Below are 13,593 nucleotides of genomic sequence, written 5' to 3' on the forward strand. Positions count from 1 at the left end.
AGGATGGAGTCCAGGGGCAAAGAACTGGTGGTGGGAAGACTCTTTAGGAGGTGATTGCAAAAATAACCCAGGCAAGCGATGATGATAGCCTGAACTGATGTGGCAATGAGAGTGAAGAGCAGATGATAATTTGAGGGCTTTGTATGAGATAGAGTGGCTGGGACTTAGTGAGTGTATCAGTCAAGATGGCCACAGACAACCTGACAGTCTCTTCAGACAACAGATGCGTTTCTTGCCCATACTACATGTCCTGTGCAGGTTGGAGAGGCACCGTGATTGCTCACTGTGGCCACTCGGGGATCCAACCTGAGGAGCTTCTTCAATGTGACTGGTTGATGTACCAGAGGGAAACCTCTGGCGGGACTCACATGGACCGTTAAATGCTACAGCCCGGAAGTGACACGCACCATTCATGTGTCATGGACTAGAACTTGTCGCTGGGCCCCAGCCAACCTAGTGGGGAGCCAGAAAGTTCAGTCATGGGTGAGCCATGCTGCCTGAATGGATGAAGGAGGACTCCCGAGTTACTGATTTAGGGAGTAAAGCAGACATTAGAGGTATTCACTGAGAAAGAGAAGATGGAATCAAGGCAAGGGGAAGTGGACCGGCCAAATCATTATAAGTCTTTTTCAGCTCTAAAGTGTAACCATTGTATTGGTCCTTTCCAGTCATCAGGGAGAGGGATTGGAAATCAACTCCATTTGTGGGCAAGAGTTGACTTTATTCTTCACAAAGGGTATTTTAATTCATTCCTCCCAAAGTCTTACAGTTTTCATAATGTAGTGCTCAGATCTAATACTATGTGTCTTTCTTGAATTTTCACATGGACTATTGTGTCAACGTACAGTGTAAAAATATTAGTTATTAACTAGGATGTTAATGAAGCCTTCCTCACCTAAGAATATCAGGCTGCTGAATTCAAAATGTCAGAGATGTAAATGCCCTCCGCCTTCATCACCGCCACCCCCTAGCAGGGCCCACTTCAAGATATCACGGGGCGGGAGTTGGGGAAGAGGTGTAATTAGGCTAATTGGAGCCTATTGTTCTGCTCTGGAGGGCCGAAACCTAGCAGCCTTAGGGAATGTTAGTGCCTCAAAATCACTAGAGAATGGTGTCCTCTTTAACCTCAAAAGCAGAAACAGTGAATCTATACTGTTTCTCCCCTTCTTTGTTTTCCACCTCTCCTCCCCAATTTAATTGTGGTACCTTAAAAACTGACTTTTACTGTGCATTTGTTTCTTAACAGTTGCGAGAAACAATCAAAGCTGGCAAAGGTGTGACTTCAGCTATTGACCTGTGTCGTTACCATGGAAACAAGGCACTGGAGGCCCTGGAGAGCTTTCCTCCCTCGGAGGCCAGAACTGCTTTAGAAAACATTGTGTTTGCTGTGACCAGATTTTCGTGACACCAAATTAAAAAGACTATTGTTCGTTAGCTGAAAAAAACTGGGGAATGAGGTGATCGGGAGAGCTTTCATGATGAAAGATCTAAATGTGTTAATGACTTTAACAACATATACATTTTTTTTCTTTTTACCACACTGCTAAATGAATACTGCCTTCTTTTTGGAACTGCTACAAACAAAATTAGAAGAATAAAGGTCAAGCAGTTTTCAGTTGTCACGCCAGAAGCACACTTGAGGCTTCAGAAGCAGAAATAATTAATGAGATTCGCTCCTGTGACCTCAGCAAATGGACAGGAAATAAGTCCTTATTGATTGGACTGAGCCAGGGATGGCGCCAGGGCGGTGGCCTGTGGTTTTCCTTCTAGAGAGGACAGGGCAAGCTGGAAGCTGCAGGTGTCAAGAGAAACACTATCAATGCCAGCCAGGGAGGACTGTCAAATCAAAAACCAGTGACCAATTTTTCATAACGGAGGGTAGCTTAATGATTAAGAAAAAAAAACATGCTTTGTCTTCTTGCAATTATGTCTTTGTATTTACAGATGCAGTATGGATATACTTTGTGCTTCTTGGGTTCTGTAAGATTTTGGGGGGGAAACTGCTGAAAAAATAATGCCAAATATTTGAAGTAGGAGATTAAAATGTTATCAAATGTTAACTTGGTTATAGTAGGAATCGCCTGTTTTTCTTTCTGGAAGACCAAATTTTTTCAAACGCATTTCAAAGAACCAAACTTTTTTTTTTTTTAAGCTGAACAGGATGCTTCTTTTTTTCAAGTAAATGTATTCATTTGTAATACGTTGGTGTAGAGAATACCTTTAATTTTTACAAGTGTCAGATATATAATTGTTGTACTGGGGAATTCATTCGTGATTTTTTTTTTTTTAGCCTCAGAGTGTCAAATTTTGGTCTTGAACCACAGACATCCAATTACAGAAAGAATATAAGCAATCTCACAGGCCTGCAATTGGACACTGTCTCTCTGTGGTTCATAGGAGATGATTTTTGAGGTTTGCATGCATGCAATATGAGAACATCGTTGACAAGAAGGCTGAGTTTACATAAATGATCTAGATTGAGACTCAGCTACCTTTCTTCCTTATGTGGTGTAATTACAGCCCTATCTGGAGACAGCGAACACAGCAAACAGATTTTATTACCTAGTTCACTCAAACACTAAGTGAAGTCACTTTAGTTAAATTCCTTCTTCAAAAGTTACAAAACCGTTTTATCAGGACCCATCATGTGGCATGCAATGAAAAGAAAATATAAGCTACAGAGGTTAAGGTATTGTATTTTGAAATATTTTTAAGCATACTTGAAATGTTGTAATTGTACAGTTTATGCTACTACAATTTGAAGGCCTATAGATTTAGCTGAAGAGAACACTCCACTCTTCTGTTTGAAATGTCTTTTCTCACAGAAATTGGCTTAATTAGTAACTATGGTTAGATGCTTTAGATCAGACTAGGTTTTAATCATTAACTTCCACAAAGGAGGAGTCATGCTTTGTGTTCTCTGGATGAGCAGAAACTTCAGCAAGCTGTAGGTTTTATTAAGCAGATGGTCGGGTACTGTGGAACACAAGGCAGGATTCTAGGGCTCTTCTAGTTCTGGTTTAGCGCCTGGTTCGCTGTGTGACCTTGAACAAGTCACTTCCCTCTGAGCCTCAGTTTCCACATTTGTAAAATAAGGTTAAACAAGAGAATATATGAGGTCCTCTCCAGCTTTGTTCTATTTTCTAAAAGTTTGCCATTTCTGACTCTCTAGATAACAAAGATGCTATGTGAAATTCAGGGAAGAGGGAAGGTGAAACCCAAAGAGAGGCTATGAAGGAAAGCATAAAACTTAATGGCAGACTTCTTGCCAAGCTGCCTCACAGGTGACCTAGAGAATTCCCAGCTCTCCTTTGTATGGCTTATAATCCTGGACTCTTTGTTTCAACACCCGCCTTTCTGCTTTCTTTGGAACATTTCCTACCTCCCTTTCATCTTCCCAGCTGCCTTCCAGGCCTCTGTTCGCTCTCCTGTGCCTGCCGTCAGGCTCCCTGGGAGCAGCAGCCCTGCCCTCACTGTTGAGTGACAGCTCTGCTTTTGTTAAACCTAATACGCTGGCTAAGTCAGTCTAAAGTATTAAATACTGATAGTCTTCTCCATACCCCTTCTTCAGGGATATTTATTTATTAATTCATTTTGAGCCCTTATAATTTCAGACAATCTCTAGGGAGAAATTTGGGGGCAGCAAGACACGCTTAATTACACTTTTTGGCCTACTGCCTGAGTGCTGCCAGGGAAGGTACTGACAAGGCAGAGTTAGTGACCTTAGAATGTCTCCTCCTTTACCCCCTCTGCATCACCCTCCACCCCCAGTTTCTTGCTAGAGTGAAGAATTCATTCATTAACCATTGTCCCTCTTTGCCCCACCTGGGCCTGCAAACCTCACTCACTTCAGGCCCCTGAGCCCACGTGCACTCTCCTTCCTCCCTATCAGTCTTTTCTTCAAGTAAGGGCTCTGCGTGTATACCAGGCACTCTGCTAAGGGCCTTAACAGTACTGTCTTGTTCAAATCCCACGACCACTCTCTGGGGGTAAGACTTAATACACCATTTATAGATGCAGGAGCTGGCAGAAAGGACTGCCTCTGACAGACTGGCTTGCCTTCACACGCCATCTCCCCACTTTAGAGTCTTTCCAGACAGCACCTCTTTCTCTCTTCCTTTGCTTCTCTTTCCAGATAAGACTCTACTCCTTTCCAAAGATCTTGAGCCTTCAGCCTCCTGTCTCCCTCATGTCCCTATTCTTGAGTCTTGTGTTTCCCCTGCTGGCTATGAATGGGCTCAGTTCTCCCCTAAATGACATCCCTCACTTCCCCTGTTTATCCTTCCACCTCTACTTTTTTCTTCCTAGCATTAGCAGCACACCTTCTTACAGGCTACTAACTCCTAACCCTTGCAACTGGTCATTCACTACATTCACTGCCGGGTCCCCACCATCTAGACCAGCGCGCCAGCACTGTAGACACTCAAAGACTACTTGTTCAACAAATCTGTCGGGTCTCACGGCACTACTTCACTGAGATGCCTTCTTCTCGTTCACAGATGGTGGCCTCACTGTGAAGTTTACCAGCCGTCCCCCTGCATGCAGACTTCCCCACAGCATTTCACCTTGCTAATGCAGCTTCCGCCCTCACCTCCCCAGCACCTGTGACCCACTTCCCCTCTTCTCTGACTACCCTTCCTTTTGTGTCTCACACATCCCTCTCTTAGTCCCACCTCTAGAGACATTCTTTTCTAAATTTTTAAATTATATTTCCCGAGGAACTACAAAGCCGTTTCCTGTGCCACTAAGTCATCTTCTTTTAAATTCCCCAACTTAGAAAAACTGTTTCTAAAAAACAGTATCAATTAGATATTGATTAGGTAGTGAGTTATTTGCCATTCACTATTAGTTACTTTGAAAGAAGAATAAGGATTATGACTATCATTAAACTTTGTTGTGAGTTTTACTTGATGACAACACTAAATCCTCTTCATGTTTTCTTATATAATGTGGTAACCTAGTCACACCTAAAAATAAATGATCAGTGACATTGTGTGCCTGGTCCAGGTCTCATTCTCTAATGTTTGAGACTTTCTCTTACCTATGCCAATGTTATTGCTATGGCCCAGGATGCAGGTGAAACCTACAAACTTGGGGTAAAAGACATATACATTAGTGCAAAATGCTCCAAAAAGATGTACACGTTTTTTAAGGCCCAGTACCTACAACACAATGAACTCAGGTGACCAGAAAGTAATCTGAATAATCCGTGATTATCTTTCAAAACCTGACAAGTTTCTGTAACATAGATCTCTTTGAGCAAGTGGCTTTGGGGGAATTGTGTTTAATCAACAAAATTGCAGCTAAAGGAAACTTCTTTTTCTTTCTCTCTTTTTTAAGACTTAACTAGGAATTCCCTGGTGGTCCAGTGGTTAGGACTCGGTGCTTTCACTGCCGTGGCCTGGGTTTAATCCCTGGGCAGGGAACTAAGATCCTGTAAGCCACATGGCGCAGCCAAAAAAAAATAAAAGACTAACTAAACAGCAGGTCCATCACAGATAAGGAGAACCTTGCTTTCAGAAAACCCTTTTCACGTTCCTTCCTAGAGTTCTTAGTTTCAGGAAGATTCTTTCCTGCCCCTTCATTTGTCTTCCCACTGTGAAATCCTATTGTTAAGATCTCACCTTTCTGACAAATAGAAGTTCCAGGATTTATCTTTAGAATCTAATGACTGCCTCTCAATCTGGAGAAGGCATGCCACACCTTTGCTAAAACTCAAAAAGGCAGAGATGGATTGGGTTGATTTTCTAATCTATTTGTGAGGACACAATTGTCACTCCATTATTATTAATAGTTTCCATTATTGTTAATCACCTTTTAGTAATAATAAAGCTATTTGCACTTTCTTTTTAAAACACAAAGCAATCTAACAACACTGTCACTTACCTCTTTCTCCATTTCCTACCGTCACTCCTAATCCCTTCTCAGATTAACTGTTTTATTCTTTCAGAAGGGATCCTGCCTTTACATTAAGGAGATAATATACTTTTGAAAAAGAAGGTCACCTGGGGAGAACCCAGAGGGGCCAGAACTGACAGTGGGGTCCACCCCTCCCTTTAGCTTCTCCACCTGCCCTTGGGGCGCTGAAGTGCTAGGTTTTAGGCCTCTACCGGTGGAGGAATGTTCTTCCTAGATATGTATTTCTTACTCTTCCATAGAAAGAGAAAGTTTCTCAGGCTTTCCTTCCTTTTCTTTCTTTTTATAAATACTGATTCCATCTTCATGGAAAAGCTCTATCAGCTTTCTTTCAATGTGATCTGCTCACTTCTAAGACTGATAGTATACCCATCACTGTGTATCCTGAGCAAATGAGTAGGCTCCCCACTGCCTTGACTGTTGTTGGGAAGATTTCACTTTTTGATGCATTTAAGTAAATAAACACTTTTAAAGAAATTTTGGAAAATAGAAAAAAATTACTCTCAGTCTCAGCATGCTTACATAATCAGTATCACCATTTCATTTGTATTTAACCCAGCCTTTTCTGCTATGCCTATCTTTTTTGCATGGTTCTAATTATAGTATAAATTCAACTTTGGGTCCTGCTGTTTTTACATAATACATCATAAACATATTTTCATGGTGCTGCAGTCTTCATAACCACTATTGATAAGTAGCTTAAATTCTAAACAAGGTATATTGAATTTCTATTCCTGATTGGTTTCTCTGGAATAAATGGGTATATGGTAAATACTCATAAGTCAACATCCCAACCTGCTACTAAGAAAGTCTTTGTCTTGGAAAAATAGTGCCCCTGCAGGTTCTCCACAGCAGCAGGTTAAAACTGTGGAATAAATTCCCTTAAAATTCTTTAGCCTGAATGATTAATCTTTTCAGTTGGTGGTTCCCATTCCTTCAAAACGATGCTCAAAATGGATTCACATCTCTATGTATTTTCCTCTTGCTTCACTGCAAGTTCTCAGCCAGCCACACTTAAGTAGGATGACTTCTTTCTTCCCACTGAGGTTCACAATCTCCTAGGACGGGAAAGGCCCTGAGGCAGTTGTTTTAGGTTCTGCTCTTGGCCAAAACCATGGAGAAACCATTTTCTAAGAGTTGAGGAGCCGTCTTTCCTTCTTCAAGGACTTGGGAGAAGGAAACTCCTAGGGTTTGTTTGAAGGGAAACAAAATAACCTTTATCTGACTCAAATCTTTCATGCTATAATGGTATGAGTTTATTGTGTTTTGTTATTGTCTTCTTTTGTTTGGATCTTTCTTTTTTTGTAAGCCTTCAAATGAAGAGAAAACAGCATCATCCTCAAAGAATTAAACTACACTTGCAACCTTTCCTTCCTTAATTTAATCATCATAACTTTACTATTCGCATTACTTCTCACTTGTCACATTTCAATGAAGTCTCCCTGCCTGTCCTCCTCCCTTATATCATGAGTCGCACAGTTACTTAAACTTACTTGTGTATGTGGAATCCGATCAGTTAATTGTGAGCTTCCTAATTGCTGCCTGTTTATGCAGTCCTGTACTTCTCTTTCCTTTTATTCTTCTTTTTTTGAAGATTTAGAATTGCTTTAATTGCATTTTCAAAAGCAGCTTTATTGAAGTATAGTTTACATATCATAAAATTCATCTAGTTTAAGTACACAATTCAATGCTTTTTAGTAAATTTACAAAATTGTGCAAGCATCACTACAATTCAGTTTTAAAGATCCCTTGTGCACATTTGCAGTCAACCCCTGCTCCCACCCTCAATCCTAGGCAGCCACTAATCTACTCTCTGTCTCTATAGATTTGCCTTCTCTGGACATTTTATATAAATGGAGTTTTACAATACTTAGTCTTTTGCATCTGGTTTCTGTCACTTAGCATAATGTTTTTGAGGTTTATGTATGTTGTGGAATTAATCATTATTTCATTCCTTTATATTGCTAAATAATGTTCCATCGAACAGATATATTCATTTATCCCTTTACCAGTTGATTGTCATTTGGGTTGTTTCTACTGTTCACCTATTATTAATAATGCTGTCGTGAATACTCATGTACAAGTCATTATGTGGACATAAGTTTTCATTTCTCCTGAGTAGATCCTCAGGAGTAAAATTTATAATAAATTTATGTTTACCCTGTTAGAAATTGCCAGACCGTTTTCCAAAATAACTGTATCATTTTACCTTTCCAACACATGTGGGTTCCAAGTTCTTCACATCCTTGCCAACTCTTGGTATTCCCTTTTTAAAAAAAATACTTATTTTATTTATTTATTTTTCTTTTATTATTGCTATTTTTTTTTTTTTTTTTTGGTTGTGTCGGGTCTTAGTTGTGGCACACAGGATCTTTCCTTGCAGCGCATGGGCTCAGTAGTTGTGGCGCGCGGGCTTAGTTGCCCCGCGGCATGTGGGATCTTAGTTCCCTGACCAGGGATCAGACCTGTGCATCCCATGCATTGCAAGGCGGATTCTTTACCACTGGACCACCAGGGAAGTCCCCGGTATTCCATTTTTTATTATAGCTATTCTAGTAGGAATGAGACTGTATCTCATTGTGATTTGTATTTGCATTTTCCTAATGACTAATGATGTTAAGCATCATCTCATGAGCATGTTAGTCATTTATATATCTTCTTTGGTGAAATGTCTGTTCAAATCTTTTGCCTATTTCTTAATTGGGTTGTTTGTCTTATTATTGAGTTATAAGCATTCTTTATATATTCTGAATATAAGTCCTTTATCTGATATATGGTGTGCAAATACTTGCTCCCAATCTATAGCTTAAATTCATTTTCATAATGGTTCCTTTTGAAGCGCAAAAGTCTTTAATTTTGATGAAGTCCAATTTATCAATTTTTTCTTCTATAGATCATGCTTTCAATGTCATATCTAAGTAATCTTTGCCTAACCCAAAGTCACAAAGATCTTCTCCAATGTTCTTTTCTCAAAGTTGTATAGTTTTAGCTCTTACATTTAGGTCTATGATGCATTTCTAGTTAATTTTTGTATATAGTGTGAGGTAAAGGTTTAAACCCGGTATCTCATCCTCAGCACTATTGACATATTGGGCTGGGTCATTCTTTGTTGTGGGGTTGCCCTGTGCATTGCTGGATGCTTAGCAGCATCTCTGGCGTATACACATTAAACGCCAGTAGCACCCCAACCCCAGCTGCGACAATCAGAATTGTCTCTAGACATTGCCAAAAGTTCCCTGCCTTTGGGAAGCCAAAATCGCCCCCATTGAAAACCACTGGACTAAATTAATTTTTTTTTGTATGTGGATATCCAGTTGTTCTAGAACCATTTGTTGTAAAGACTATTCTTTCCTCCTTTGAGTTGCCCTAGCAACTTTGTAGAAAATCAGTTGACCCTAAATACAAGAGTCTGTTTCTGTCAATTCTGTTCCATTGATCTCTATGTCTGTCCTTATGCCAGAACCACACTTCCTTGATTACTATAGCTTTATCTTTATTTATTTATTTGTTTGTTTATTTATTGGCTGCATTAGGTCTTTGTTGCTGTGCGCGGGCTTTTTCTAGTTGCGGCGAGCGGGGGCTACTCTTCGTTGTGGTGCGAGGGCTTCTCATTGCTATGGCTTCTCTTGTTGCGGGGCACGGGCTCTAGGCCCGCGGGCTTCAGTAGTTGTGGCTCACGGGCTCTAGAGCACAGGCTCAGTAGTTGTGGCACACAGGCTTAGTTGCCCTGCGGCATATGGGATCTTCCCGGACCAGGGCTCGAACCCACGTCCCCTGCGTTGGCAGGCGGATTCCTAACCACTGCACCACCAGGGAAGCCCGATTACTATAGCTTTATATTAAATTTTATAATTGGGAAGCAGAAGTCCTCCAGCTTATTTTTTTTTATTAAACTTTTAATTTTGAGGTAATTATAAATTCACTAGTAGTTGTAAGAAATAATACAGAGAGATTCTAGGTACCCTTTACAATTTTCCCCAATAGTATCATCTTGTAAAACTATAGGACAAGATCACAACCAGAATGTTGACATTGATACAGTCCATCAATCTTATTCAGATTTCCGCATTTACACTTGTAGTTCTTCTTTTACAGAATTGTTTTGGCCACTATGGGTCCTTTGCATTTCTATAAAAATTTTAGGATCAGCTTGTCAATTTCTACAAAAGAGCCTGCTGGGATTTTGATAGGGATTGCATTGAATATATTGATCTAATTTTGGATAATTGACATCTTAACGATATTAATCTTCTAATCCATGAATCGCGATTTTCTTTTTTTTTATTGTGGTAATATATATATGTATAGCATAATATGTGCTATTTTAGTAATTTTAAGTGTACAATTTAGTGACATTAATTATATTCACACTGTTGTGCAGCCATCACCACTATTTCTATAACTTTTCTGTAACCCCAAATGGAAACCATGCTTTTCTTTAACAGCAGTACTGAAATTGCCAACTTACTAGTTACCATATGGTCTTCTGTAGCCCCAAAAGTTCTTTTTCAGATCAGTAATTTAATACCAAACCCTGAATCCCAGGCAATCCTGGTACTTGTCTTTGGAATAATATAGACAGACTCTTTGTTAAGAAATTGGGCTTTAGGGACTTCCATGGTGATCCAGGGATTAAGACTCCGAGCTTCCATTGCAGGGGGCACGGGTTCAATCCCTGGTCCAGGAACTAAGATCCTACATGGTGCGGCCAAAAAAAAACAAACAAACAAACAAGAAATTGGGCTTTAGAGTCTTCAAATCCCAGCTCTGCTACTGACAAGCAGGTTAATTTACTTCTCTGAGTCTTACATTATCATGCACAAATTTAAACTGTTTTATTTCTATCAATCTTCTAGGTGTGGGTGTCACTAAATGGGGTGCAGAGACTCCCAGGGATACTCAGAAGCCTGCCAGGTACTGTGGAAGTCACAGAATGAACATGCACATTGTCTAAGAACATATTTTTTTCCCACAAAGTTAACGTTAGGTAATTTAACTACAAATGAGCCTTTAAACTTGTATAGCATACCAGATATATATATTATGGAATTAAATGTAAGATTTGCATTCATTACAATATAAAATGTAAGACTTAAAATAAATTTACAGTCTGTATTTGGGTGCTTTGGGCTAACCCTCCTTGCATTCCACCCCCCACATTGCACTTAACAAGTCTCTTACCCTCTAGTCTCCCTCTCAGCTGTGACAGGCGTTCACTCATCACTCACAGCCCTTTCCTACAGAACCTCAGAACCCTCCTCAACACAGCTCTCCAGGCAGCCACTATTATTGTGTCAGAGCCAGCACGCAAGTTGAAGTCCATTTGCCATGTCTGTTCAACTAGCTAACGACTATTTGCTTTAACCTGTATTTTACCATTACCAGGGTATTTGAAATAAAATTAATAGCCCTGAAAATCAAGGTGATTTAATTTCCTCCTAGCTTTCCAAAGGTTATGTTCTTCCTTTCAGATTATTTTACTTTCTCTGTTTTACATATAAATTATAATAAAGATAATGAAAGACCTCATATGTTGTCTTTAAAAATGACAGTGTCCATCATGTCATCCAAGTCTGCTGGTCCAAAGGTATTTATATTTTATGTAACGTTGTCCCTTTAATAGCCATCAACAGAAATCAAATGTCCATTAGTATGAAAAAACCCTTTGGAAATGTCTTTGCAAAACACTTTCCAGGGACTTCCCTGGCAGTCCAGTGCTTAGGACTCCGCACTTCCACTGCAGGGGGCATGGGTTTGATCTCTGGTCGGGGAACTAAGATCCCGCGTGCCATGCAGCGAGGCCAGAAACAAAAAGCAACAAAACAAAAAACACTTTCCATGCACACATTGTGATCATTAGATCCTATTTAAGAAATAATAAAGTGTGTTGTTTTATTTCCTATTTAAAAAGGTTTAATTTTTGTTTTATCTCATCAATTTAAGTACGAGGGTTTGTTTGGGTGTTTTTTTTTTTTAGATCCTCATCTCTTTATAAAGAGATAGACAGAGAGAGAAGATGAAGAGACGGACTAGGGCAGGTAATAGAGCAAGTCTCTTTTTGATTAAACCATTAAATGTCTAAACATCTGTATTTTTCTTCCCAGTGTCCTACCTACCAACTTTTTATGATCAGAGGCTGGCATGGCAGATTACCTTAATTTGCATCTAGCTGTTGCTAAGCTGTCACCATGGTACCAAAGCACTCAGGCAAATATAAATGCCTAAAAAGAAATGCGTAGGAAGAAAATTTTGTCCCTAGCCCCCTCACCTCTCCTGTCATCTGGATGAGTAGTTCAGCATTAAAATTCTGTGTCAAAGTTGCTTTATACCCATAACAAAATAAAACAAAATAACCCCAAACTTTTGAAAACTGAAGTATTACAGCCCATAAAAATATAACAATTTCTGCAAATGTTTTATCATTTACAAAAGTCATCACTAGTCTGTACCTGTGCCTCGTAATGATTGAAACAGCCTGCATAGTAACAGTGATTGAATTTTTGCCCTCAAGCAGTATAAAACACCGCAAAAATACTGCCCTATGAATTATAATTTTTATGGTCATACAGTCACAATGAATGGCATCTTTTTGTTCCTTCTCAATGGTTAAAGTTTTTCAAATAGTTTTTAAATTTTCAAATTCTACTAGATGATTTCAGCAAAATGACCCCAGTGTAAGCTTTATCTTCAAGAGTGGTATAAATATAAACTGCACTCTCCAATGTTATATCTCAGTCCTATTACTTCCTTTGCCTCACCACATATACACAGTAAGAGATTAATCCAAAGGGAACCTCTTAATTTTCTTAAAAGTGCCCGTCGACACTCTTCAAATATGTTTATAGACTGGATGAATTACTTGTTTACCTAAATAGTAGCATAAATATCTGTTTTTAGAAAGCTTTACCGTAAGTCTTTCTATATGATTGGATTCTTAAGCAAGGCTATGATTAGTAAATTAATCACTTTCCCCCTTGACTAGTGCTAATGAAAGCTTTCCAACTTAAACATTGTGTGCTAACACTTCCTCCATTCATAGCAATCTTCCATTTTTGCCCATCAAAAAGCACTTTCTGTTTGCAGTATGTCAGCTGAACTATTTATAACCGAGTTAACAATGCCAACTAGAGGCAGTAAAAGGTGTGTATTTCATATGCAAATTCCCAACAATAATCTCTACAATTACCTATAGTTGCTTGCTCTATTATGTTCAACATCAGCATTATAAAACTGAGTCCAGGAAGGAGAAAATAGTAGTAAGATTACATTGTTGTATCACTTAAAGACTTTTACTGAATTAATTAGAAAAAATAAATTGAAGAGTTCAAAATGAAAGTAGCCCTAGCTTATTATAATGGGCATTTTCACATAATGGGACTTTGATGATCTGTTACAGTAGCTGTTCAGAGGAAGAAACTCACTGTGTGACATAGAGTGTTCTTTCTGTTTTGTCTCCGAATTTGTGTTTTTCCAAACGGTCCTCTTTACTTCTCTCTTTTACCAGATTGTGATTCCCCTGACTTGGAAACCATAAACTGAGAAAGAAGTAAGAAACCAGGATAAATTCATGTTTTCTTTTCACTGACATTTATTAAGTGTTACTATGTGCAAAGCACTATCTTGGATACGAAGATGACCAGAGAGGGAGATTGTTTGTGTCTTTCACCACTATACTGT

At 39.2% G+C, this 13,593-nt stretch overlaps 1 protein-coding gene across 4 annotated transcripts in view; it reads left to right on the top strand.

Annotated features, from left to right (window-relative positions):
• Nucleotides 1-11,347, top strand: part of PDSS2 (decaprenyl diphosphate synthase subunit 2) — a 262,864-nt gene extending 251,517 nt beyond the window's left edge. For 2 of the 4 annotated variants that reach the window (XM_036871831.1, XM_036871835.1), the window contains 2 exons: nt 10,773-10,830; nt 11,105-11,347. In XM_036871831.1, coding sequence (XP_036727726.1) covers nt 10,773-10,830; nt 11,105-11,232 — 186 coding nt within the window. In that variant the 3' untranslated portion in view covers nt 11,233-11,347. Of the gene's footprint in view, nt 1-1,246; nt 2,061-10,772 lie in introns of those variants that run through there. The other 2 variants (XM_036871832.1, XM_036871833.1) reach the window with 2 other exon arrangements.
• The last annotated feature ends 2,246 nt before the right edge of the window (nt 11,348-13,593 follow it).

The sequence above is a fragment of the Balaenoptera musculus genome, chromosome 12 (assembly GCF_009873245.2).
Source record: "Balaenoptera musculus isolate JJ_BM4_2016_0621 chromosome 12, mBalMus1.pri.v3, whole genome shotgun sequence".
Taxonomy (NCBI): Eukaryota; Metazoa; Chordata; class Mammalia; order Artiodactyla; family Balaenopteridae; genus Balaenoptera; species Balaenoptera musculus.